This window comes from Oncorhynchus keta, chromosome 5 (assembly GCF_023373465.1).
Source record: "Oncorhynchus keta strain PuntledgeMale-10-30-2019 chromosome 5, Oket_V2, whole genome shotgun sequence".
In the NCBI taxonomy this organism is placed as follows: domain Eukaryota; kingdom Metazoa; phylum Chordata; class Actinopteri; order Salmoniformes; family Salmonidae; genus Oncorhynchus; species Oncorhynchus keta.
Genome location: NC_068425.1, coordinates 17,558,011 through 17,580,495, shown reverse-complemented (window position 1 = coordinate 17,580,495; position 22,485 = coordinate 17,558,011). Strand labels below are relative to the sequence as shown.

At 45.6% G+C, this 22,485-nt stretch overlaps 2 protein-coding genes and 1 long non-coding RNA gene across 10 annotated transcripts in view; 1 reads left to right on the top strand and 2 right to left on the bottom strand.

Moving 5' to 3' along the window:
- Positions 1 to 2,010, bottom strand: part of LOC118384602 (glutamate receptor ionotropic, NMDA 2B) — a 159,899-nt gene extending 157,889 nt beyond the window's left edge. Inside the window, 1 exon segment of the mRNA XM_052518905.1 lies at positions 164 to 2,010. The gene's annotated coding sequence lies outside the window, so the exon portion shown is untranslated.
- A 729-nt stretch (positions 2,011 to 2,739) lies between these two features.
- LOC118376987 (activating transcription factor 7-interacting protein 1-like) lies at positions 2,740 to 12,695 on the bottom strand. Of its 8 annotated transcripts, XM_052518900.1 has the most exons (13): positions 10,826 to 11,095; positions 10,190 to 10,447; positions 9,194 to 10,008; positions 8,582 to 8,778; positions 8,204 to 8,332; positions 8,016 to 8,090; positions 7,820 to 7,890; positions 7,363 to 7,535; positions 6,219 to 7,229; positions 5,981 to 6,091; positions 5,765 to 5,878; positions 5,614 to 5,681; positions 2,740 to 4,631 (listed from the first exon to the last, which is right to left on the bottom strand). In XM_052518900.1, exons 2-13 carry the CDS (start codon positions 10,195 to 10,197, stop codon positions 4,140 to 4,142), a joined length of 3,264 nt encoding a protein of 1,087 aa, XP_052374860.1. In that variant the 5' UTR covers positions 10,198 to 10,447; positions 10,826 to 11,095; the 3' UTR covers positions 2,740 to 4,139. The 8 variants fall into 8 exon arrangements, with proteins under 8 accessions (XP_052374860.1, XP_052374861.1, XP_035619682.2 ...); XM_052518901.1 differs by lacking the exons at positions 10,190 to 10,447; positions 10,826 to 11,095 and adding an exon at positions 12,404 to 12,695; XM_035763789.2 differs by lacking the exons at positions 10,190 to 10,447; positions 10,826 to 11,095 and adding an exon at positions 11,102 to 11,196.
- On the top strand, positions 11,765 to 19,040 carry LOC118376988 (uncharacterized). Its single transcript, XR_004824141.2, has 2 exons — positions 11,765 to 12,211; positions 18,490 to 19,040. It is a non-coding gene; the product is annotated as an uncharacterized LOC118376988 (long non-coding RNA).
- The last annotated feature ends 3,445 nt before the right edge of the window (positions 19,041 to 22,485 follow it).

The window sequence follows — 22,485 nt, the reverse complement described above, 5'->3', positions numbered from 1 at the left end:
ACACCGACACACTGTGGTGCAATGCTATGTATGAAAGAATTGGAATATTTATGTTAACAGCCACATTGAATGACAAAATGTGTGCACACATACCATTGAATCAATGACAAGAAAATGAAGAGCAATAGAGAGAGTTTGTGTGTAAGTGAGACACTGTACTCACCTAATTAACCCTTAATACGGAGTGATTCTAAATGTAATTGTGTTTGTAGATAGGAGAAATTGTAACAATCACAAATATATCACTAGAAGATAAAAGATGCTGAGTCCTTAATCCTTGATAGTAAAATCCCATTAAAATTCAACAGTAGAAAAAAGTATTAAAATCAGCTTTAGTCCATTCGGAGAAAAAAAACACCAAAAAGTCCTGAATTTCAATTAACAGTTAATTAGAGGCTTTCATTTGGAGTCCAATCCGAGACAGAGTAATTCCTCAGGAAAACAGCTACATCCAGAATGCATTTATCATTGTGAAGAATATTTATTTTAAAAAATCCCATTCCCCAATATCTTCATATAATGTAGAGGAGAATCATAACATTCTCCATCAAGAACAAAAGGAAATATAAAGAGGTGGAGAGAGAATGAATTGTGGTTTGCTCTACTTATCTATGTATATGTCTATTGCTGTGTTTAATACACTCTCTCTGTCCCTCTCTCTTTCCCACTCTCACTTTCCCTCTCTCACTCTCTTTCCCTCTCTCACCCTCTCTGTCCCTCTCACACCAAAAAGTCTACGTTTTTTGGTTAGTTCAGAATCAACCAGTTCCCTACAACCTTTTCACCACCCTGTCAACACTTTCCTTCTATTGCTAAACATTGTTCCAAAAATAATTACACTAAATTACCTGCCCCTTAACTAAAACATATCACAGTAGTCCCAGTAATAACTCACAAAAATGATTCAGAACTCTCAAATTATATCAGAAAAGCAAAATTACCCTCTAACGTATAGAACATTAGGATATGTGAATCATTTTCTGATGGCAAATGAAAAATGGAGCAACAAATAAAGAAATGATTGGATAATTAAAAGTGTGTAGGTGTAGGTGGAAAACAACGATGGGATAGAGATGAATGGCGCTTAAAATGAGAGCGACAGATGAGAAAAGCATGAAAAAAGATCCTCTGAAAGGTAAAGAATTGCAGCAAGGGTTTAAGTCCATTATCTTGGAGTGCTTGTGTGTCAGAGGGAGTGAGAGTGATAGGAGAGGGGGAGGGGGGTAGAGAGAGATGCATACACAGGTGACAGACCAGTAGAATGAGAAACAAGTGAGTATTAAGTGCAGATCTACAGATAATGTTTGACAGTCTTCATCAGACATCAGTTGTTTCATAAGAGGTGCAGGATGAGATGGGAACAATATAATATATTGGTTTATTTCTTTTTTGCTAGATATGGAGTTTGCCTTGGGACCTTGCATTAGTCTCCTCCTGTGTGTGAGTAAAATGATTCAATATAAGGAAACGGAGGCAGTTACACATTTAATGGGAGAAGAAGAGACTGTTGTGCAATACAGTGAGAGAAAATGTGCTCCTCTGAGAAGAGAGGAAGGCGTTGCAGGATGCATCACTGTGGTTTTGATGGAGGTCAAAAGCAAAAAGGTGATGTTCGGGATGGAGAGAAAGAGCATGGCATGTCATGAAAACAAGTACCAGCTGAATGATTTGATGAAAGAACCATTCCTCTACCAAGCCATACTGTGGATTAACGTGTGTGTGTGTGTTATGTGGATGTGTGTGTGTGTTATGTGGATGCGTAACACACACAAACAGATTGAGACAGACACTAAACACTAAGAGACCTACCTATAAATATAAATAAGATTCCCAAAATAGAGATGCAAAGGATTGTGGGAGAAGAAGAGGTACAAAATAGGAAAAGGTAAAAACATGAAAAAGGTCAACAGTGTCATCAACCAGCTTGTCTTTTCTGGTGAAAAAAATCTGGATAATTGAAACACTGGTGGATTCAAAAACTAGCCAAAGTTATGGGGTGGACAGTGAGTGGAGAAATGGGGGGGGGCGTGGGTGACGGAGGAAAGATTGGGAGTTATAGGAATGGTAAGGGAAGGGAGAATGGATAAGGAAATTAAAAAAGGAAAAAAAATTATCTTTCCTTCCTTTTCTCGTTCATAAATAGAAGAAATTGTAGACCAGGTAAATTGAGAAATAGATGAGGAGGCAGAGGACAGAGAGAGCAAGCAAATGAACAGATAAAGCACCTCCCAGCAAGGCGATGAGGAAGAAGAAGAACAAAGAACGAAAGAAAAAAACAAATATTCCAGTAGCCTCCGTTTTTTCTTGTCTCTATGTGGAAGGGGGGAATGGCAGTTGCCAGTTATTCCCCCTCCCAGCTCATCTTCTTTCTTCTTTCAACAAAACAAGCCTCCCCATCCAGATGAAAACATGTCCTTTTCCTCTAGCTCTGGTCTAGTACATACCACTCACACAGGTTAGACATGTTGCAGAGGCTCATCAACATTGCTTACTGAAAAGACATGGGGCTATAAGTATTGCCTGCCTTACTGAACTGAAAATGCTATCTGTCCCCTCTCCCACCCATCCCTAAGAAATCTGGGTGGGAGGGAGGAGGGTCCTCTAGCAGCATTAGTATGCATTGAGAGAGTGGAGGAGGAGGAGGGGGTGCCTTTCCAATAAATGTCTAGGAACTGGTGTTAGTGTGAATAAAACTGATAAGGGACTAGCTCCCCCTAGAGTCAAGTATCAATATACCAGTATAGTTTACAAACATTTTAATGAACATATACAATAGTATATTGTAGTCCTTTCTGTTGTCCGGTCCAATGCATTTATTTACATGTTTCTAACCAGCCATTAAGACTTTACATGTCCCTATCAGACAGAGCATAAAACCATCAACAGACGGTATGAATTGCATGGGGCCCAGGAATGTCTCAGACCCCTGAATGAGACATGAGTCCCCCTAAATGCAACAAAGTCAAACTTTGGGGTGGGGGGCAGGGTCTCTAAATAATACTAATTAAACAATTCTACTATTTCTTTAAAATGCAATTTGTACTGCTAGAGGTAAATCTTAAACTAAAAGCGTACTCCAAATTAAACGAACACCCCCGCCGGTCATGGTTTAAAATTATATATATATATATATCCACGTGGCTGCACTTGTCATCCCGGGACAGTTCCATCTCCCAGCCCCTTTTCAGTCGCCCCAACTTTTCTTTCTACAAACAAAACAAAAACGTCCTTTTGTCAAAGACGGATCAATAAATTCAGGCTACAAAAGTGTAGACCTAATGAAAATCACAGAATGTCATTACACTTTTTGGTGTTTCGTAACATGCGCAGGTAGCCTACTTTTTGAAGTTGTTTGTTTGACAATATGAAATCATTATGACTGGTTCTGTTCATGCCAAATTAAAAAGGTAAAAAAACTATATTAAATTACATCCATAAAAAAAATGTCCCAGGATGTAGCCACATACACAGGAGGCCCTAGATCATGTATAATTTAACTGTAGAACTTGTCCTTCCCAGTAGCAGGAATTGAGCAGGAGGAAAAGAGGTCACATAGGTTTTAGCTCATTTCTCATGAGATGCAAAACTACTGGGTATTACCATATAATAACATGGTCATGCTGCCCTTCATAGTATGTTCTTTCAGTTAGACTGACAATTGCAATGAAAAGTTTGAGTTTTCAAATACCTTCAGGAAACTAGGAGAAGAATACTTTCCATAATCGTTCAGAAACGGGACCAGGCCATTTCAGATTTGATTTTCAAATCCTCTCGTCCTGTGTCGAAGATACCATTTTGGTACAATGCTGCTCCCATGTGGTAGGCAGACACACGGCAGGCAGACAGTGGTCACATGGGGCCAACCGATTTCACCAAGATGGGCAACAACATTTCCCAGTAACATTCCAATGATAAGTCACTCTTGTAAACACCTGGGCTCAAATATGATGAGTGCACAATTCTGATAAAACAAATACCAAACACATTAATTTGAAAATAGAGCAATTCGTTTTGCCAGAAGCTTTACTGAACTTTTCACTTTGGTTTTCTTAGTAACCAGAAAAAAATCTACAAAATCAACATTTCTCCTCTTGTTTTAACTTGACACAAAACATTTTAACTTAATTCTTAGCGTGTGGTTAAATTGGAGCTTTCGGTGAAGGGGACGTTAAGACGTCAGTGCACTGAGGCTCACAGAATGGTCCAAAGCGGCCAAACACGTCCCTGGCACGGACTGCAAAGTAGTACTTGGAGCCAGAGACAAACTGTGTGAGTGTACAGGCCATGGGCAAAGCCAAGGCCTTCACCTCCCCGATCTTCTTCCAGAGTAGGGGGTGTGTGCTGGGGCCAGAGTGGTCCTGGTGGTAGGCGTATAGGTGGTAGCTGTCCACGGCAGCACAGCTCCTGTCTACCTCAGTCACAGACCAGGAGAGCACGATGCCGTCATTATGGCTCGGAACCCGGGTTATTTTGAGCAGAGGCTGCTGTGGAGGGCTGGTGCTGGCCGCTTCTAGGGGCAGACTGATAGTTTGAGGTGGGACAGGCAAGGGTGGAAGGGGAGAGGGCTGGGGGCAAGGTGTGGAAGATGAAGTAGTGGATGTTGCCGAGGCAACACTTTTAGATGGGGAGCCCTGAAAGATTAATTTGATAAATGTTACAACTTTCACTCAGCCTTTCACATCCATTTGCTATGTTTACTCTCTTTGGTTGATTATAGGCCAATATGTACATTTGATTCCAATTGGAAAACATTCTGGAACATGCAGTATTCCACGGCTGCATTCCAAACACTTAAAAGACAAAGACACACACTCTCCCCACAGCCCTCAAATTAAGTGGCCACTTCTGATGACATCATGACGTCTGACGAGTTGACACTTGCAGGGCAAGGGGCGACGGAAGAAGGAATTCATTTTAAATGGACCGCTCTTGCCTGGAAATGTGTCACTCGTTCATCTCACAGTTGTTTTCAGTCATCATGAAACCACTGGTAGCTGTTGTGTGTGCCTTATATGCGCTAGTCAATTATGTTTGCATTTCATATCTTGGCTAGAAGACAACGCCTCCGCAGGCATCGAATGTTAGCCATCCTACTATATCAGATACATCGAAAACTACAATGTATAAGTGTGATGTCAGGGAAAGTTGTGCGCAAGCCATTATTTCCAAAAGCTAACCAAACAAAAACATCATTACTTTTATTAAGTGTTTAAGCCGTCATGTGCATTAGTAGCACCATTTCTAACTTATTTACATTTGTTTTTACTTACACTTTTATGTTGACTTCTCCATATTAATGTTGGTTGTAAGTTTAGGCTCACTTTTCTTAGCGGATGTACAATCAACGCAAATAGAATTATGTGGCGTTTCAGGCCCCAGAGTGAACATAATTGTACACTCACAAACTCCATCAATAACAAGGGCTGAGGGGCTTACGTTGCCAACTTCCCTTGCTTGGCTAATCATTTGGACTGACGACAAAGACGGCCGCAGGTATTCCCCCAATTGCATAAGGCGAGGGTAAGTGGAGGAGGGTGTGTCTTTTATGAGTTTGAAACGCAGCGCATGTATTGAAAGACAGTTGCTCTGCTTTCAAATATTTGGTAGTCTCACCTGCACGGGGCGATGATAAACAGCATGCGGAGACCCAACACCTGACATCTGACCAAGAGATAACCTCACTGAAACAATAAATAAAGAGAAAAACAATCTGGGTATTCTGTCAACATAACCACAGACAGCGTTGGCACAAGACACCACCTACCGGCCTGTGTTCCGACTGAAGTGGAGGTTTGCTGTGTGGCTGTTGTTCGCTGACCCGCTGTTGAAGGCGAGGGTGAGGCCTTCAAAGCCATCGGAGCCTTCAGCACTCCAGTAACTGCACACAACACATGGGGACAACTTCAGGAGATGCTTCTATAATATCATAAAATACTGCTCACCAAAAGGAAGTGGGAGGGAAAGGCAATTTCAATCTTACCTAGAACATCATCATCCTCCTCCTCCTCCTCTGTCAGGTCTATGAATGCTTCTGATTTGGCAGGATGAGATGTCTGTGTGGAGTCTGAAGGAGGGTTTGTAGATTCACTACCTACATACATAGAGGGGTGTAGGAAAACAGCTTCTCAGTTAGAATGACACTGAGAATCCGGGCAAAACAAACTATTTACATTTACTCTTCCAAGATAAGAAGCCAAACTTCTGAGGTGTAAGCTAACCTGTTTTCGCAGGCACATGTGGTACAGGGGCAGCGAGTTGTACTGAGGCAGCTTGATGCACAGAGGCAGCTGGTCGCACAGAGGGTTGAGTGCCTGTGGTGGCTGGCATTGAGAATCTTGGTAAGGATGAAGTTGAAGTGGAGTTCGTCACAGACACAAGCCGAATGGACTCACAGACGGAGCCAGACACACCGGAGCTGGGCCTGCTGACCGTCCCAGTGGCTCCAGGGTGGGAGACATTGGGTGTGGCACAGAGTGTGGTTGTGGCCCTGCGTGTGGGTGTGGTTATGGTTGTGGCCCTGGGTGTGGTTGTGGCTGTGGCCCTGGGTGTGGTTGTGGCTGTGGCCCTGGGTGTGGTTGTGGCCCTGGGTGTGGTTGTGGTTGTGGCCCTGGGTGTGGTTGTGGTTATGGCCCTGGGTGTGGTTGTGGTTACGGTTGTGGCCCTGGGTGTGGTTACGGTTGTGGCCCTGGGTGGGGTTACGGTTGTGGCCCTGGGTGTGGGCCTGCATGTGGGTGTGGTTACAGTTGTGGCCCAGGGTGTGGTTGTGGCCCTGCATGTAGGTGTGGTTATGGTTGTGGCCCAGGGTGTGGTTGTGGCCCTGCATGTGGGTGTGGTTATGGGTGTGGTCATGTGGGACGTTGTGGCAGCTGGTATGTCAGTGGGTGTAGTCGTGGTTGTGGGTATGGCAGCGAAATGAGATAAGAGGGCAGAAGCAGAGGGGGGCTTGGGAGCAGCAGGGGTGTAGGGAGTAGTCCTCTGCAGGAGGAAGGCAGTGGTGGGTGTCACGGTGGAACTCGTCATGGCGGGAAGTGCGCACACTGGGATTAGCTGAGAGTTGGTTGGGTTGGTAAGGATGGCTGTCCCTCCACCAGGCAGCTGTATGAGGAATGACTGGAGAGGGAAGGCGGACGGGCCTGGTTTTGGGGTAACACAGGTGCTCAGCATCAAGGTTTGGGATGTGGGTTGAGATCCGGCTGAGGCTGTGGAAGAGGGGGAAGGTCGCAAGGAGGCTTGTGGAGGAGAAAGAAATTGAGATTTTTAAAAAGAAGAGACCGTATACAATAATAATATCAGTTGGTTAAAGAAAACACACAGATTAAGATAAAGAGAAACCTGCCAACAGACTAACTCCCTCCTACTCACCTGTGGGTACAGGAGTAGGGGTTTGACTGCCCTGATCATTACGTAGAGGAGTAGGGGTTTGACTGCCCTGATCATTACGTAGAGGAGTAGGGGTTTGACTGCCCTGATCATTACGTACAGGAGTAGGGGTTTGATCATTACACTTTGGATCCGGTGTGTTGTTCCCCATTGTTCTGTTTACAAGGAGGAGAGGAAATGATTACAGGCAGAGGATTCAGGAAGCTGATCAAAAGGCTGCTCAGTGGAGAATGATGGTTGAACACAAACATAAGTGGATGCTGAGAGATACAGTATGACATCACTGTAAATCCAATAATTTATTTTATCCCAAATAACTCAATGACAAATTGAATATTCGTTGTCAATGCACCTATTTCTTTGGGTTACCCTCTGGTGAAATGTTTTTTCCCTCTGATTAATTGGAAACACGCTGCTACACTTCAAACCAATGACTTACCTCAGGCCGAGAATTGCTGATTCTGCTGGGGTGGTTGCTGTGGCATGAGTAGAGGTAGGTGGCAACAGTACCTGATGAATATAGGGAAAATCACTTTGTATATAGTTCCAATGGTACCAGCAATCTTCCAAAAAAGCAAGTTCCCTCTGAAATCACAGTCATCGTTAAAAGACCAATTGCCTCCATTTTCACTCACCCCTGGAGGTTTCTGGGCATTCTCCATGGCCTGGATGGCAGTTCCAACTTTCTTAGAAAGTCGGCCAATCTTTGCCTGAAAGGGCACACGGGGAGCATGGATTTGCTTGTCTAATGGGCAATACATTCCAATGTCTTTATCCTAGATTACCCTGTTTGTGTTTTATTTCTCATCTTCTGACAACTGACCTGCAGGCTCTTGAGTGCACTCGGGTGTTTTTCTATTTTGTCCAGTCTGTCTCTGAGCCCCTGAAGACTCTTGTCAAATAGTGTGAGCTGCAGAACACACAACTGCTCCTCAACAAGCTGCTGCACCACCTACAGAGGATAGGGGTTTTAATGGACAAGTGAGGAAAAAAGATGGAAGGCGATTTGATTTGTTTAACCTTAAAACCGGTCCAGAGATTTTTTAAATAAATAACACCCAAAACACAAGAAGCTAGCACCAATAAAAAAATATTTAAAAAATATGCCATGCAACTCAGGATACATGACTACAACTTGGGAAATGAGAAGTTTTATTAAATGTTTTAATTTAAATAAACCACATCTCAATTGAGGACCAACCTTCTTTAGCTTGTGTTGCCTTTCTGCGCTCCCACTGATCTTCAGCTCCACATGAGCCTCCAGCTCTTCACAGTCTACTCTGGGCCTCTTGTTATGCCTCTCCACCACTTCCAAGTCTCTTTCTCCCTGTTTTTCACCACCATCCTCTGAGTCTCCAGACAAGGATCGTTTCTTCTGTAGAGCAGCACCCTCCTCTTCTTGTTTAGAGAGAACACAACACATTATAATATCATCCAACTATCAAAACACCGCTATAATCTAAGCTAACTTCTTGAAAAATGTATTATTTCCGCTATCCAACAGGCCAGTTGAAGTCAGAAATATGACAAATTCATGCAACCTAGCTAACATCTGGGGCAGCAGGTAGCCTAGTGGTTAGAGCATTGGTCTAGTAACCTAAAGGTGGCAAGATCAAATCTCAGAGCTGACAAGGTCAAAAAATCTGTTGTTCTGCAAGGCAGTTATCCCACTGTTCCTAGGCCATCATTGAAAATAAGAATTTGTTCTTAACTGACTTGCCTAGTTAAATAAAGGTTTAAAAAATTAAATAAACATACAATCTAAACTTGACATAACGACTTTGGTGCTTTAGTTGGGATTGGAAAAGATTACCTTCATCAATCTGAAGGGGCGTTGGTGATGAAGCACCACTTACAATTTGTTCTGGCTTCTTCATGTTAACCTCAACTTTTTCTACCCCTCCTTCACGTTCCCTCTGTTCCTCATCACTCTCATCCTGGACATCATCATCTTCACTAAGCACCAGGAACCCTGGCCTGACCTCCTGGTCTGACTCTGCCGTGTATGACGGGGAGAGCGAAGGGGAAGAGACAGACTCTACAGCCGTGTTGGAGGACAGGGAGGCGGCAGGGTTCAATATGGGCACTGTGTCCTGAGTGGTACCTGGTACCAGGCCCATTTCCATACCATCAACCTGTCTCTCTCTTACTGCTTCTGTTTTCTCTGAACTCACAGGAGAGGAAACAATAACATCTCCTTTGGAATTTCTATCCCCCTTCATTTTGTCTTCTACCTCGAGGCTGGGTAATGTAGACTCCTTGTCCCCCTCTCCTTCTTCCTGAACATCTTTTACATCAGAGTGTATGTTCTGTGATGAAGAAACCAGTAATTCAGAGGCTGTTGGTTCCTCAGAGATCTCAGTAGTTAGGGACGTGGCTGTCAGGGAGGAAGTGGCATGAGTGATGGTATGTGTAGATCCATGCATTTCTTCATCTACTTCCATAGACACAGCTTCACAGTGCTTCCCATTTACCATTGATGGCTGAGGTGGGGATGGGAAAGAACATGGAGAGGAAAGAGTGGTGTGAAGGGATTCCAGTTGCCGTCGATCGCTGACTTTCATAGTCTTTTTTGCTCTGAAGATTTTCCTCAGGGGTTCCTCTGCGACAGCAACATCCATGCTTGACCTGAATGGTGGTAGAGATGAGAGAGCAAAAAAAGGTCAATCATGTACAATCCTGTTTTTGTTTTACTCTACTGAATTGCATTTCAATGCTTTTGATTCATGCAAATGAAAAACTGAAACATTTTCATTCATCTCTTCATTAATGAAGTATATTAAATTCAAATAGAAGTGGGAGCACTGACTTTCCCATACACACTATTGTTGAAGTCCAAGATGGGACACACCCACAATCATGCAGCTCCTCCTCCTTTTTACACCCTGTCAACTCTGATTGGTAGAGTGCAAAGCCTGCCAGGCAACTCAAGCAGGCGATTCAGTGATGGGTTTCGAATCTGGCCCCGGTGGGAGGTGTTTGCATCGGGTGAAAAGCGATTGCATTTGTTTTGGAACCGGACTGTCTCCTGGGCGTGAGTCAGGTGCCCTGCTCTGGCCGACGGTGGCTCAAAACAAAAAAAGTGGGTTAAGCAGGTGGAGTAACGAGTAGGATTCTGTTTTCACATACAATTTTTTTTAACCGCTTGATCCGCCTTCCCAATGTAAGCTAGTTTGAAAATTCAGACATATTTTATGCAAAAGAGATGTTTCTGAACGAATCACCATGCTGCTGTTGACAGCAGGAGCTTACAGCCCAGATTACTGTTCCATTTGAGAAGGGTGCTCCCCTATACAATTTTATTCAACATTCTGGCTTGTAGAGGTCGTGAGAGGGAACTTTCCTGATCCAAACACTAATTTATACCCAATGTAGAATTCCATTAAATAAAACATCAGGTTTCCAGGCTATAGTCAACTAAACGGTAAGTTCTGCATATACTTACCACTGCCTCTCATCAAAATAGGAATGAAAACAAATCAAACAATCAAGGTGCCTTGCATAGTGCCATGCCATCTTAGCCATGCCATCTTGACAAATTTAGGACAGCTCTTAAAGCCAGTAAGATTCTTTTTTTTTTAAGCAATAAGATAAACCCCATTCAGTTGGAAGAATCTGTAATGACATTAGTACAAGTTTGCAAATCATCATTGAAAAAGTAATGTTGCCCTCAAGGAATGTTATTCCTTAAAACTGCCCCATCATATAAATCCAGTACTACCTGCAGCTGAAAATGTAATGTGATGCATTTGCTCCATGTAAAGACTTTCTGTTTAGGAGGGTGGAGACTTTACTTGTCTCTGATATTTTTGGGGGATTTTGGGATTCAGAGATTAGCTCCATGTTACCTCCCCCTCTCCTCCCCCTCCCCTCCCCCCCTCCCCTCCCCCCTCCTCCCCTCTCCTCCCCCTCCCCTCTCCCCCTCCCCTCTCCTCCCCTCCCCTCTCCCCCTCCCCTCTGACAGCATAGACCTGAATTGACTTGTCAAACCCAAGGGTATGGGGTAATCCTCCTATGATAACATTCATGGGGGATTCCCTTTGCAGTTGGAAGAAATTCTATTTAGCCCAGTTAGATTACCCTGTGAAAGGAGGCAATTAAATGCACCTGTGGACACTCAGACTAAGTATCAAACGGCTAGACGAAGTACGACTTGATTTTAGTTTCCCAGTGAAAAAGTCCAGTAGATACTATCAGTCTGCACACCTGAATTTAATTTCATACTAATTGATTATTGTTGATTTGTCACACCAGGTGTTGGCTAAGTGAAGGAAGGTGTGGCCAACCTAGTCCTACAGTGTATGTCACAAAGCAGAATCAATAAATTAGCCAGGTAACTAACAAACTCTCAGATATAGCGGTTTGTTTCCTGGTTTATCAAAAGAGCTAAAGTAAATTATGTATTATTGAGAATATTGAGTCAGTACTGTTTACATTTGAAGTCAATCTTTCTCAGTTAGCTGGCTACGTTATTGATCCTGACATTATTTAGAGGGCCATGGAGTGCACAGGCTTTTGTTCCAGCCCAGAAATCACACAACACACTCCTGTGCCTCAAACAACTTGAAGTTGGCCATTGTGATATTTGAATTATGAAGTGGTATATTTCACACAATGGTTTGCGTGACAAAATATGATCTCTAATGGAACATGTATAAGAAGACTGGCCGTAGGAACATTGCCCTTGAAATCAAGACGTTCAGGATCTGATGGCTTGGACACATATTGATGGACAGTGGTGGCTGTGCTGGAGTAGATGGGTCTCATGGGACAGGGCTCGGACTGTGGCAAAAGACACTCCACCGGTAGAAGATGAAGAGGACTAAGTTAAGTAAGTATATTTCAGTCAAAATGCTGCGTTAACGGACCAACAATTGCTACATCAGTAAGGTATGCAGATGCCTTCAATGGCCTCACCAATACATCACCACTTACATAAAATGACCCATTCAGTGAAGTTTACAGACGAAGATTAAAGTATATCTTAATGCAGTAACTCAATGTTAAACACGAGGTCACTCACCCTTTTACATCCAGTTTCAAAACAGGATCCTGTAGTGACCAGAACTTGCTAAGTGCTAAATTGAATCAACAAATGCTAACTTGCACAGTAATTTAACAACCTAACTTGACCTGACTGCTTATCCTTATCCTTTCTGTTGTCACTGACTGGGAGTGAATCACAATCACTCAAAACCAGCACATTCTTAGTATGTTCTAAACTTCCTAGCCCACATTCATATGTTCTAAACTCCACAGCTAGCCTATTCAGTCCGTCAATTCGTTCCCTCTCAAACAAAGCAGGAAGTGTTGAGGGAAATCCAGACAGAGGAAGGCGGGGCTACCATTTTTGGAGAAACTGGGACCAGTGTATGTTCAATATTCAAGTTTACAACTAGAAGTATCATTAAGATTCACATGTCTTATTTTAGTACTAAACCCAACCCAGGTTTGTTTGAGTGTTGGTGTATGAATTAACAGAATTCCACAACAGAAAAGGGAAACGGGTGTTTCAAGGCACTTTCAATTACACCATTCTTCATGAAAAGGAGTCATCTACTTTTTTTTAGCCACTCTCCTACTCTTTACTCATCATACAAAACAGTCCCATCTCAATCCATCCTGCCTTGTGCTTCAGGCATTCTCTTTCCTCCTTAGCTCAAAACATTATTATCCTGAATATTGTCCCCAGAATACTCATTACTAACTTGTGAGGAACTATACCCAGAGGTAAATAAACTAACACGATTCAATACCATCTCATATTGCTTCTGTGTGTTTACTACTACTTTTTCTTACTGTTTGATTAGTATTACAATATTTGTATGCATTCTATAGTGTATACTTTTCAATCGATAGTTTAACACATAAGCGTACAATACATCAACAGCCTAGGTTCTGCAACCTCATTATGCATGTCAAGCTTTTCAGTCAGCCATTTTGGCAGCTGTCATATATATATATATATATATATATATATACACACACACAAGTGTTCTAGTTAGGTATCCTGTCATTATGAATGAACGACTATAGGCTAAAACAAATATCTTACACAGCAACAATCTCCACAACATTGGCTCAATTGAAATTACTTATCTTGGCCATCAAGTGAGAATCACTTGTTTTTATTTGTCATACATTTTCTGCTCGTTGCCCATTCGAACATGGGCAACACAAGTAATCAAGCTATGAATGAGAGAGAGAGCAATTGAGATCCCAATGAAGTAGGCTATTGGCCAGAAAGGTGGGTAGGGCCGGCTGGATGGCTGGTCAGAAATTGAGCTCATGTGTGTCCTGTTTCCATTGATCATCCTTGAGATGTTTCTACAACTTGATTGGAGTCCACCTGTGGTAAATTCAATTGATTGGACATGATTTTAAAAGGCATCAACCTGTCTATATAAGGTGCCACTGTTGACAGTGCATATCGGAGCAAAAACCAAGCCATGAGGTCAAAGGAATTGTACGTAGAGCTCCAAGACAGGATTGTGTCAAGGCACAGATCTGGGGAAGGGTACCAAAGAACACAGTGGCCTCCATTCTTAAATGGAAGAAGTTTTGAGCCACCAAGACTATTCCTAGAGATGGCCGCCAGGCCAAACTGAGCAATCGGGGGAGAAGGGCCTTGGTCAGGGAGGTGACCAAGAACCCGATGGTCACTCTGACAGAGCTCCAGAGTTCTTCTGTGGAGATGATTGTCCTTCTGGAAGGTTCTCCCATTTCTGCAGCATTCCAACAATCAGGCCTTTATGGTAGAGTAGCCAGACGGAAGCAACTCCTCAGTAAAATGCCAATGACAGCCCGCATGGAGTTTGTCAAAAAGGTGCCTAAAGGACCATGAGAAATGAGTCTCTGGTCTGATGAAACCAAGATTGAACTCTCTGGCCTGAATTTCAAGCGTCAGATCTGAAGGAAACCTGGCACCATTCCTACAGTGAAGCATTGTGGTGGCAACATCATGCTGTGAGTAGATTTTTCAGTAGCAGGTACTGGAAGACTAGTCAAGATCGAGGGAAAGATGAACGGAGCAAAGCACAGAGAGATCCTTGATGAAAACCTGCTCCAGAGCACTCAGGACTTCAGACTCGGGCGAAGGTTCGCCTTCCAACAGGACAACGACCCTAATCACACAGCCAAGACGACGCAGGGGTGGCTTCAGGACATTTCTCTAAACATCTCTGGAGAGACCTGAAAATAGCCGTGCAGCAACACTCCCCATCCAATCTGACATACCTGAAGAGGATCTGCAGAGAAGAATGGGAGAAATTCCCCAAATACAGATGTGCCAAGCTTGTAGCGTCATACCTAAGACTCGAGGCTGTAATCGCTGCCAAAAGTGCGTCAGCAAAGTACTGAGTAAAGGGTCTGAATACTTATGTAAATGTGATATTTCAGTTTTTATTTGTCATTATGGGGCATTGTGTGTAGATTGATGGGGGGGAATTAATACATTTTAGAATAAGGCTGTAATGTAACTGTCACAACTTCCGCCGAAGTTTGTCCCTCTCCTTGTTCGGGCGGCGTTTGGCGGTAGACGTCGCCGGCCTTCTAGCCATCGCCGATCCACTTTTCATTTTCCATTTGTTTTGTCTTTATTTTACGCACCTGGTTTCAATCCCCCAATTACTTGTTCATTATTTAACCCTCTGGTCCCCCATGGTTTTTTGTGAGTGATTGTTTGTATGTAGGAAGGTCTATTAATGTGGGCTCTGTTTTTGTATTGCATTTATATATGTTGAGTAAAATACGTTTATTTACTCATATCTGCTGTCCTGCGCCTGACTACGATACACCAGCTACACACAGACTTCCTTACAGAATCACTCACCCGAAGAATGGAGTCAGCAGGAGCAGACACCCTCCCGGTTGCAGTGGAGGAGCGCGTTCAGCAGCACGCGACCATGTTGCAATGTCTGGGCACCGCCATGGATCGAGTGCTGCAGACGATGGGTCATTTGGAGAGAGAAGGAGGTTTACCAGCGCCTCCACCAGCCCCGCTACAGCAGGTCCCACTGTCCACCTCTCTTTCACCCGGTCCCAGCGGGATTCGACTCGTGCTCCCGAGGGAGTTTGATGGGACAGCTGCCGGATGCCAGGGGTTTCTACTACAGCTGGAGCTCTACCTGGCGACCGTCCACCTGGCTCCTTCGGGGTGTGAGAGCGTGTCTACCCTCGTCTCCTGCCATTCAGGCAAAGCCCTGGAGTGGGCCAACTCCATATAGTGTGAAGGAGATGTGGTGTTGGGCCATAATGCAGAGTTCACCCACTGCTTTCGGGCAGTGTTCGAGGGTGGTCGAGCGGTGAACGTCTGTTCCAACTGAGGCAGGGGACGAGGAGCGCACAAGATTTCGCCTTGGAGTTCCCGACCCTGGCCGCCAGCGCGGGATGGAAATATAGGGCCCTGATCGATCACTACTGGTGCAGTCTGAGGGAGGATGTTCGTCGGGAGTTGGCCTGCCAAGACACCACCCTCACATTGGACCAGCTGGTGGACCTGTCCATCCGGCTGGACAACCTGCCGACTGCCCGCGGCCGTCCGGATCGTGGCCTGTCAGTTCCATCCCCCAGCACCTCCGCTCCAACGCCCATGGAGCTGGGAGGTGCTGCACTTAGGGCGATCGGAGGCGGGGCCATTCCCCGCACCATCTGTGGCCGCAGAGGGCACACTGCTGGTCGGTGCTGGTGGGGTTCCTCAGGGAGTCGAGGCAGCAGTGTCACCCCAGGTGAGTCGGCACCAGGCTCACCCAGAGCCCCCTGTTGCTCACATGTATCTGTTTATTTCATTCCCTGATTTTCCCCCGCATTCCCAGCATAAGGCGCTAGTAGATTCAGACACAGCTGGGAATTTTATTGACAGCTCATTTGCCAATAGTTTAGGGATCCCCTTGTTCCTGTTGATATGCCCTTCCCTGTGCATGCACTAGATAGTCGACCGTTAGGGTCGGGCCTGATTAGGGAGGCCACCGCTCCACTAGACATGGTTACGCAGGAGGGTCACAAGGAGAGAATCAGTCTCTTCCTTATTGATTCTCCTGCGTTTCCCGTGGTGCTGGGCCTACCCTGGTTGGCCTGTCATGACCCCATTATTTTGTGGCAAGAGATCTCTCAAGGGGTGGTCACGAGAGTGCTCAGGGAGGTGTGTGGTGGTTTCCATCGGTGCGACTACGATGGAAAGTCCAGACCAGGTCTCCACCGTGCGCATCCCCTCAGAATATGCCGATTTGGCTCTCGCCTTTGTTAAGAAGAGGGTGACTAAATTACCACCTCATCGACGGGGGGATTGTGCGATAATTCTCCTGGTAGACTCAGCACATCCCAGGAGTCATGTGTATCCTCTGTCACAGGAGGAGACGGTGACTATGGAAACATATGTCTCCGACTCCCTGGGACAGGGATACATTCGGCCCTCCACTTCACCTGCCTCGTTTCTTTTTTGTGAAGAAGAAGGATGGGGGTCTGTGCCCGTGTGTTGACTATCGGTATCAATCAGATCACAGTGAGGTACAGCTACCCGCTGCCTCTCATAGCCAGTGCGATTGAGTCAATGCACGTGGCACACTTCTTCACAAAATTGGATCTCAGGAGCGCTTACAACCTGGTGCGTATCCGGGAGGGGGACAAGTGGAAGATTGCATTTAGTACCACCTCAGGGCACTATGAGTACCTTGTCATGCCGTACGAGTTGATGAATGCTCCATCAGCCTTCCAGGCCTTGTTGATGAGATTTTCCGGGACCTGCACGTGCAGGGTGTAGTGGTGTATATCCACGCCATTCTGATATACTCAGCTACACGCGCCAAGTATCCTGGTGTGCAGGGTGCTTGGTCGACTGTTGGAGCATGACCTGTATGTCAAGGCTGAGAAATGCTTGTTCTCCCAACAGTCCGTCTTCTTCCTAGGGTACCGCATTTCCACGTCAGGGGTGGAGATGGAGAGTGACCGCATTTCAGCCGTACGTAATTGGCCGACTCCCACCACGGTAAAGGAAGTGCAGCGATTTCTAGGGTTTGCCAACTACTACCGGAGATTTATCCAGGGTTTTGGTCAGGTAGCAGCTCCCATTACCTCACTGCCGAAGGGGGCACCGGTGCAGCTGCAGTGGTTGGCTGAGGTGGACAGGGCTTTTGGTCACCTGAAGGCTTTGTTTACCTCTGCCCCCGCGCTGGCTCAACCCGGATCCCTCTTTGGCGTTCATAATGGAGGTGGACGCGTCCGAGGCTGGGATAGGAGCCGTGCTCTCTCAGTGCTCGGGCACGCCACCAAGCTCCGCCCCTGTGCTTTCTTTTTGAAGAAGCTCAGCCTGGCGGAGCGAAACTATGATGTGGGGGACCGGGAGCTGTTGGCTGTTGTCAAGGCTCTGAAGGCGTGGAGACATTAGCCCCCTCAAGCCAAACACCCTTTTCTCATCTGGACTGACCACCGCAATCTGGAGTACATCCGAGTGGCGAGGAGACTGAACCCTCGCCAGGAAAGGTGGGCCATGTTCTTTACCCGTTTTGTTTTCTATCTGTCCTACAGACCAGGTTCCCAAAACGCTAAGGCAGACTCACTGTCCCGGATGTGTGACACAGAGGAGCGGTCCGTGGATCACACTCTCATATTTCCTGCCTCTTGCCTGGTGGCACCGATGGTGTGGGAGCTGGATGCGGACATCGAGCAGGCGTTACGCACAGAGCCCATGGAACGTCTGGGGGTCTCGGTTAGCCTCACCTCAGGTTTTCACCCCGAGAGGAACAGGCAGGTGGAGAGAGTAAACCAGGATGTGGATAGGTGTCTGAGGTCGTATTGCTAGGACTGGCTGGGGGAGTGGGCGACGTTCATACCCTGGGCAGAGATGGCCCAAAACTCACTCCGCCACTCCTCCACTAACCTCTCTCCCTTCCAGTGTGTGCTGTGGTATCAGCCGGTTCTGGCACCTTGGCATCCGAGCCAGATCGAAGCTCCTGCGGTGGACGAATGGTTTAAGCGCTCAGAGGAAACCTGGGACACTGCCCATGTGCACCTGCAATGGGCCGTGAGGCGGCAGAAGGCGAGTGCCGACCATCACCGCAGTGAGGACTGGTGTTCTTACCGTATTAATCCCTTGTTCAATGTGTCTCTCCTCAGGCCAGTGGTGGCTGGTCCACTCCAGGAATCTGAGGTGCGGGAGGTTCCTCCACCCCCTCTGGACATTGAGGGGGCTCCGGCCTATGCTGTTCGAGCCATCCTGGACTCGAGGTGTTGGGCAAGGGGCCTTCAGTCCCTCGTGGAGTGGGAGGGGTACGGTCTGGAGGAGAGATGCTGGAGACCTGGATCGCCCTACGCCTCGTCCTCCGGGTCGTCCCTGAGGTCGGTGTCTGTGCGCTGCTGGAGCCGCTCGTCAAGGGGGGGTGGGGTTACTGTCACTACTTCTACCGAAGTCGGTCCCTCTCCTTGTTCGTTCGGCGGTCGACGTCGCCGGCCTTCTAGCCATCGCCGATCCACTTTTCATTTTCCATTTGTTTTGTCTTTATTTTACACACCAATTTTCAATCCCCCAATTACTTGTTCATTATTTAACCCTCTGGTCCCCCATGGCTTTTTGTGAGTGATTATTTGTATGTAGGAAGGTCTGTTAATGTGGGCTCTGTCTTTGTATTGCATTTATATATGTTGAGTAAAATACGTTTATTTACTCATATCTGCTGTCTTGTGTCTGACTCCTATACACCAGCTACACAGACTTCCTTACAGTAACAAAATGTTGAAAAAGTCCAGGGGTCTTAATACTTTCCGAATGCGCTATATATTCTCGGGATGGAACATTTGTAAAATACTGGGAAAACATTCAACCCTTAGGAATAGGCTGACCAAAATAAATGTAAAAATCTATGTTATTCAATTATTGTACCCACACTGCTCACAAGTGTCTGCGTTGCCAAGGGCTAAAATAGAACTCCTTTCTATTTTTGACACAGATCGTACTGCAAGTCCTGCCTCTCCCATCTCCTCATTGGTTTATAGAAGCAGGTACCCACGTGGGTGATTGAAAGACGAACTGCGTTGCCGATTGGCATCTAAACTTTCATAGTATTACTACACCAATCACCATATAAGTTTGAAGATGAAAAAGCCTGGAAGGAGGAAAGATGACTAGAAATGATGTGTGGATTCATTGTCGGAGTAGAGGATCTTGTGCATTTCAGGTAAAATAAGAAATCAATGTTTATATCCCAGGACAAGTTAGCTAGCAACAGCAAGCTAGCTAAATAGGACGAATTAGCTAGCAAGTGCAAGCTAACTAGCTAAATTGCCATAAATGTTTAATGCTTTTTGACCTGTTCCCAAATTAATGTAATTGGTTCAGAGTTTTTATATTTTAACCTGCGTGTCGTGATCGTGTTTGGTGTAGGGGGACAAAATTAATTCATGCATGATGGCGCACTCTCAACTCTGGTCCTCCTCATCTTCATGCTCTCCTTCTCAAACTGAACAAGACATCCGTATGCCTAGTCCACGTGCACAGATATTGAATTTTTTTAAACAAATTGACTGCCCACCTGAAGTGCCACCATACACAGCACAGTCATTGATTGACTAGGCAGTCGAAAGGGTTTACATCAGCAAGAGCAGGGCAGGCCGGGGGCTCTTGATTGGGAATGCCTATCCATTGTAGTGTGTAATGCAGTGTAGCCTAGTTTTACATCCACCATCCCAGCAGCGCAAAAACTTAGAAGTACATTTTGTTAGAAATATAGCGGGCTTCACCGAGCACGATCTTTGTATAGCCTAGGCCTGTAGCCTATAAGCTATGGATAGGTTTTTTTGAGACCACACGAGGCACACTTGATGTTGCTGCCCAGCAAAGATTAGGGGCATCATCAGGCACATTTTATATTTAACCCTTATTTAACTAGGCAAGTCAGTTAAGAACAATTTTTTATTTACAATGGAGGCCTACCACGGCTAAACCCGAACAAAGCTGGGCCATGTGTGTGCCGCCCTATGGGACTCCCAACCACGGCCAGATGTGATACAGCCTGGATTCGAACCAGGGACTATAGTGATGCCTCTTGCACTGAGATGCAGTGCCTTAGATCGCTGCACCACTCGGGAGCCCATGAGATACTATAATAAGAAACTAAATATAGAACCCTGAGCAATATGACATTTAAATTATTACAAATTAATGACCCTCCCCTGGACTAAATGTAAAATACTAAACCCTCCCGCTGACTGATATTGAAAAAGCATGACCCTCCATTTTCCTCTGGGTAAATATTGCGTACATTTCGATCTCTCCCTTAGCTAAAATTGTCCCCAACACAACTCGAACATACTGTATGTAGCTACAACCAGGCCTGCCTTTAGAACAGTCTTCACACAGAGTTTCTGAACCCGGAGGCGAAACATAGTGAGACTTTTGGGAACGCTTGCGAAACAGACCAGGCAAGGGTTTGAAGTCAATGAGAGAAGTGAAAAATTCATCCTTAGTTGTTAATTTTCTGAATCTAAAGGCACAACCTAGATTTGAGGCAATTCTGAACATGTTATTACTCCATTCTTGTGAAAGTGACAAACTGACACGTTTTCATTTTAGTCAAAAACAACTTTTTTGTATGAACATAAAATTCAACAACTGACACATTAACTGAACAAGTTCCATAGACATGTGACTAACAGAAATTGAATAATGTGTCCCTGAACAAAGGGGGGGTCAAAATCAAAAGTAACAGTCAGTATCTGGTATGGTCACCAGCTGCATTAAGTACTGTAGTGCATTCCCTCCTCATGGACTGCACCAGATTTGCCAGTTCTTGCTGTGAGATGTTACGTCACTCTTCCACCAAGGCACTTGCAAGTTCCCGGACATTTCTGGGGGGAAGGGCCCTAGCCCTCACTCTCCGATCCAACAGGTCCTAAACGTGCTCAATGGGATTGAGATCCGGGCTCTTCGCTGGCCATGGCAGAGCACTGACATTCCTGTCTTGCAGGAAATCACACACAGAACGAGCAGTATGGCTGGTGGCATTGTCATGCTGGAGGGTCATGTCAGAATGAGCCTGCAGGAAGGGTACCACATGAGGGAGGAGGATGTCTTCCCTGTAACGCACAGCGTTGAGATTGCCTGCAATGACAACGAGCTCAGTCCGATGATGCTGTGACACACCGCCCCAGATCATGACAGACCCTCTATACCTCCAAATCGATCCCGCTCCAGAGTACAGGCCTCGGTGAAGCGCTCATTTCTTCGACGATAAACATGAATTTGACCATCACCCCTGGTGAGACAAAACCGTGACTCGTGAGTGAAGAGTGCTTTTTGCCAGTGCTGTCTGATCCAGCGACGGTGGGTTTGTGCGATGGTGATGTCTGGCAAGGACCTGTCTTACAACAGGCCTACAAGCCCTCAGTCCAGCCTCTCTCAGCCTATTGCGGACAGTCTGAGCACTGATGGAGGGATTGCCCGTTCCTGGTGTAACTTGGGCAGTTGTTGTTGCCATCCTGTGCCTGTCCCACAGGTGTGATGTTCAGATGTACCGATCCTGTACAGGTGTTACACGTGGTCTGCCACTGCGAGGATGATCAGCTGTCCATCCTGCCTCCCTGTAGCGCTGTCTTAGGTGTCTCACAGTACACACATTGCAATTTATTGCCCTGGCCACTTCTGCAGTCCTCATGCCTCCTTGCAGCATGCCTAAGGCACGTTCACGCAGATGAGCAGGGCATCTTTCTTTTGGTGTTTTTCAGTCAGTAGAAAGGTCTCTTTAGTGTTCTAAGTTTTCGTAACTGTGACCTTAATTGCCTACCGTATGTCTGTAAGCTGTTCGTTTCTTAACGACCGTTCCACAGGTGCATGTTCATTAATTGTTTATGGTTCATTGAACAAGCATGGGAAACAGTGTTTACAACCCCTTACAATGAAGATCTGTGAAGTTATTTGGATTTTTATGAATTATCTTTGAAAGACGGTCCTGAAAAAAGGGCATTTATTTTGTGTAGGCTTACCCTGGCGTGATGTTTTGATAGCCATGTAATTCTCTCTAACAAGGTGAGTTTTCTCAATACAAATTCCTGCAGGAAGGCACGTCATCTCTAGCTGACACTGCCGGTTACCGTTCACCAGGGCAATCAGAGACCATT

Bases quoted from the DNA above. Each gene is read 5' to 3' on its own strand.
- LOC118376987 (XM_052518898.1), bottom strand. From the start codon at position 10,905: ATGGCTAAGATGGCATGGCACTATGCAAGGCACCTTGATTGTTTGATT. The intron at 8,333-8,581 runs GTTGGTCCTCAA...TATCCTCTGTAG, and splicing joins GGCAACACAAGCTAAAGAAG to GTGGTGCAGCAGCTTGTTGA. The intron at 7,891-8,015 runs GTGAGTGAAAAT...TATATTCATCAG, and splicing joins ATGCCCAGAAACCTCCAGGG to GTACTGTTGCCACCTACCTC.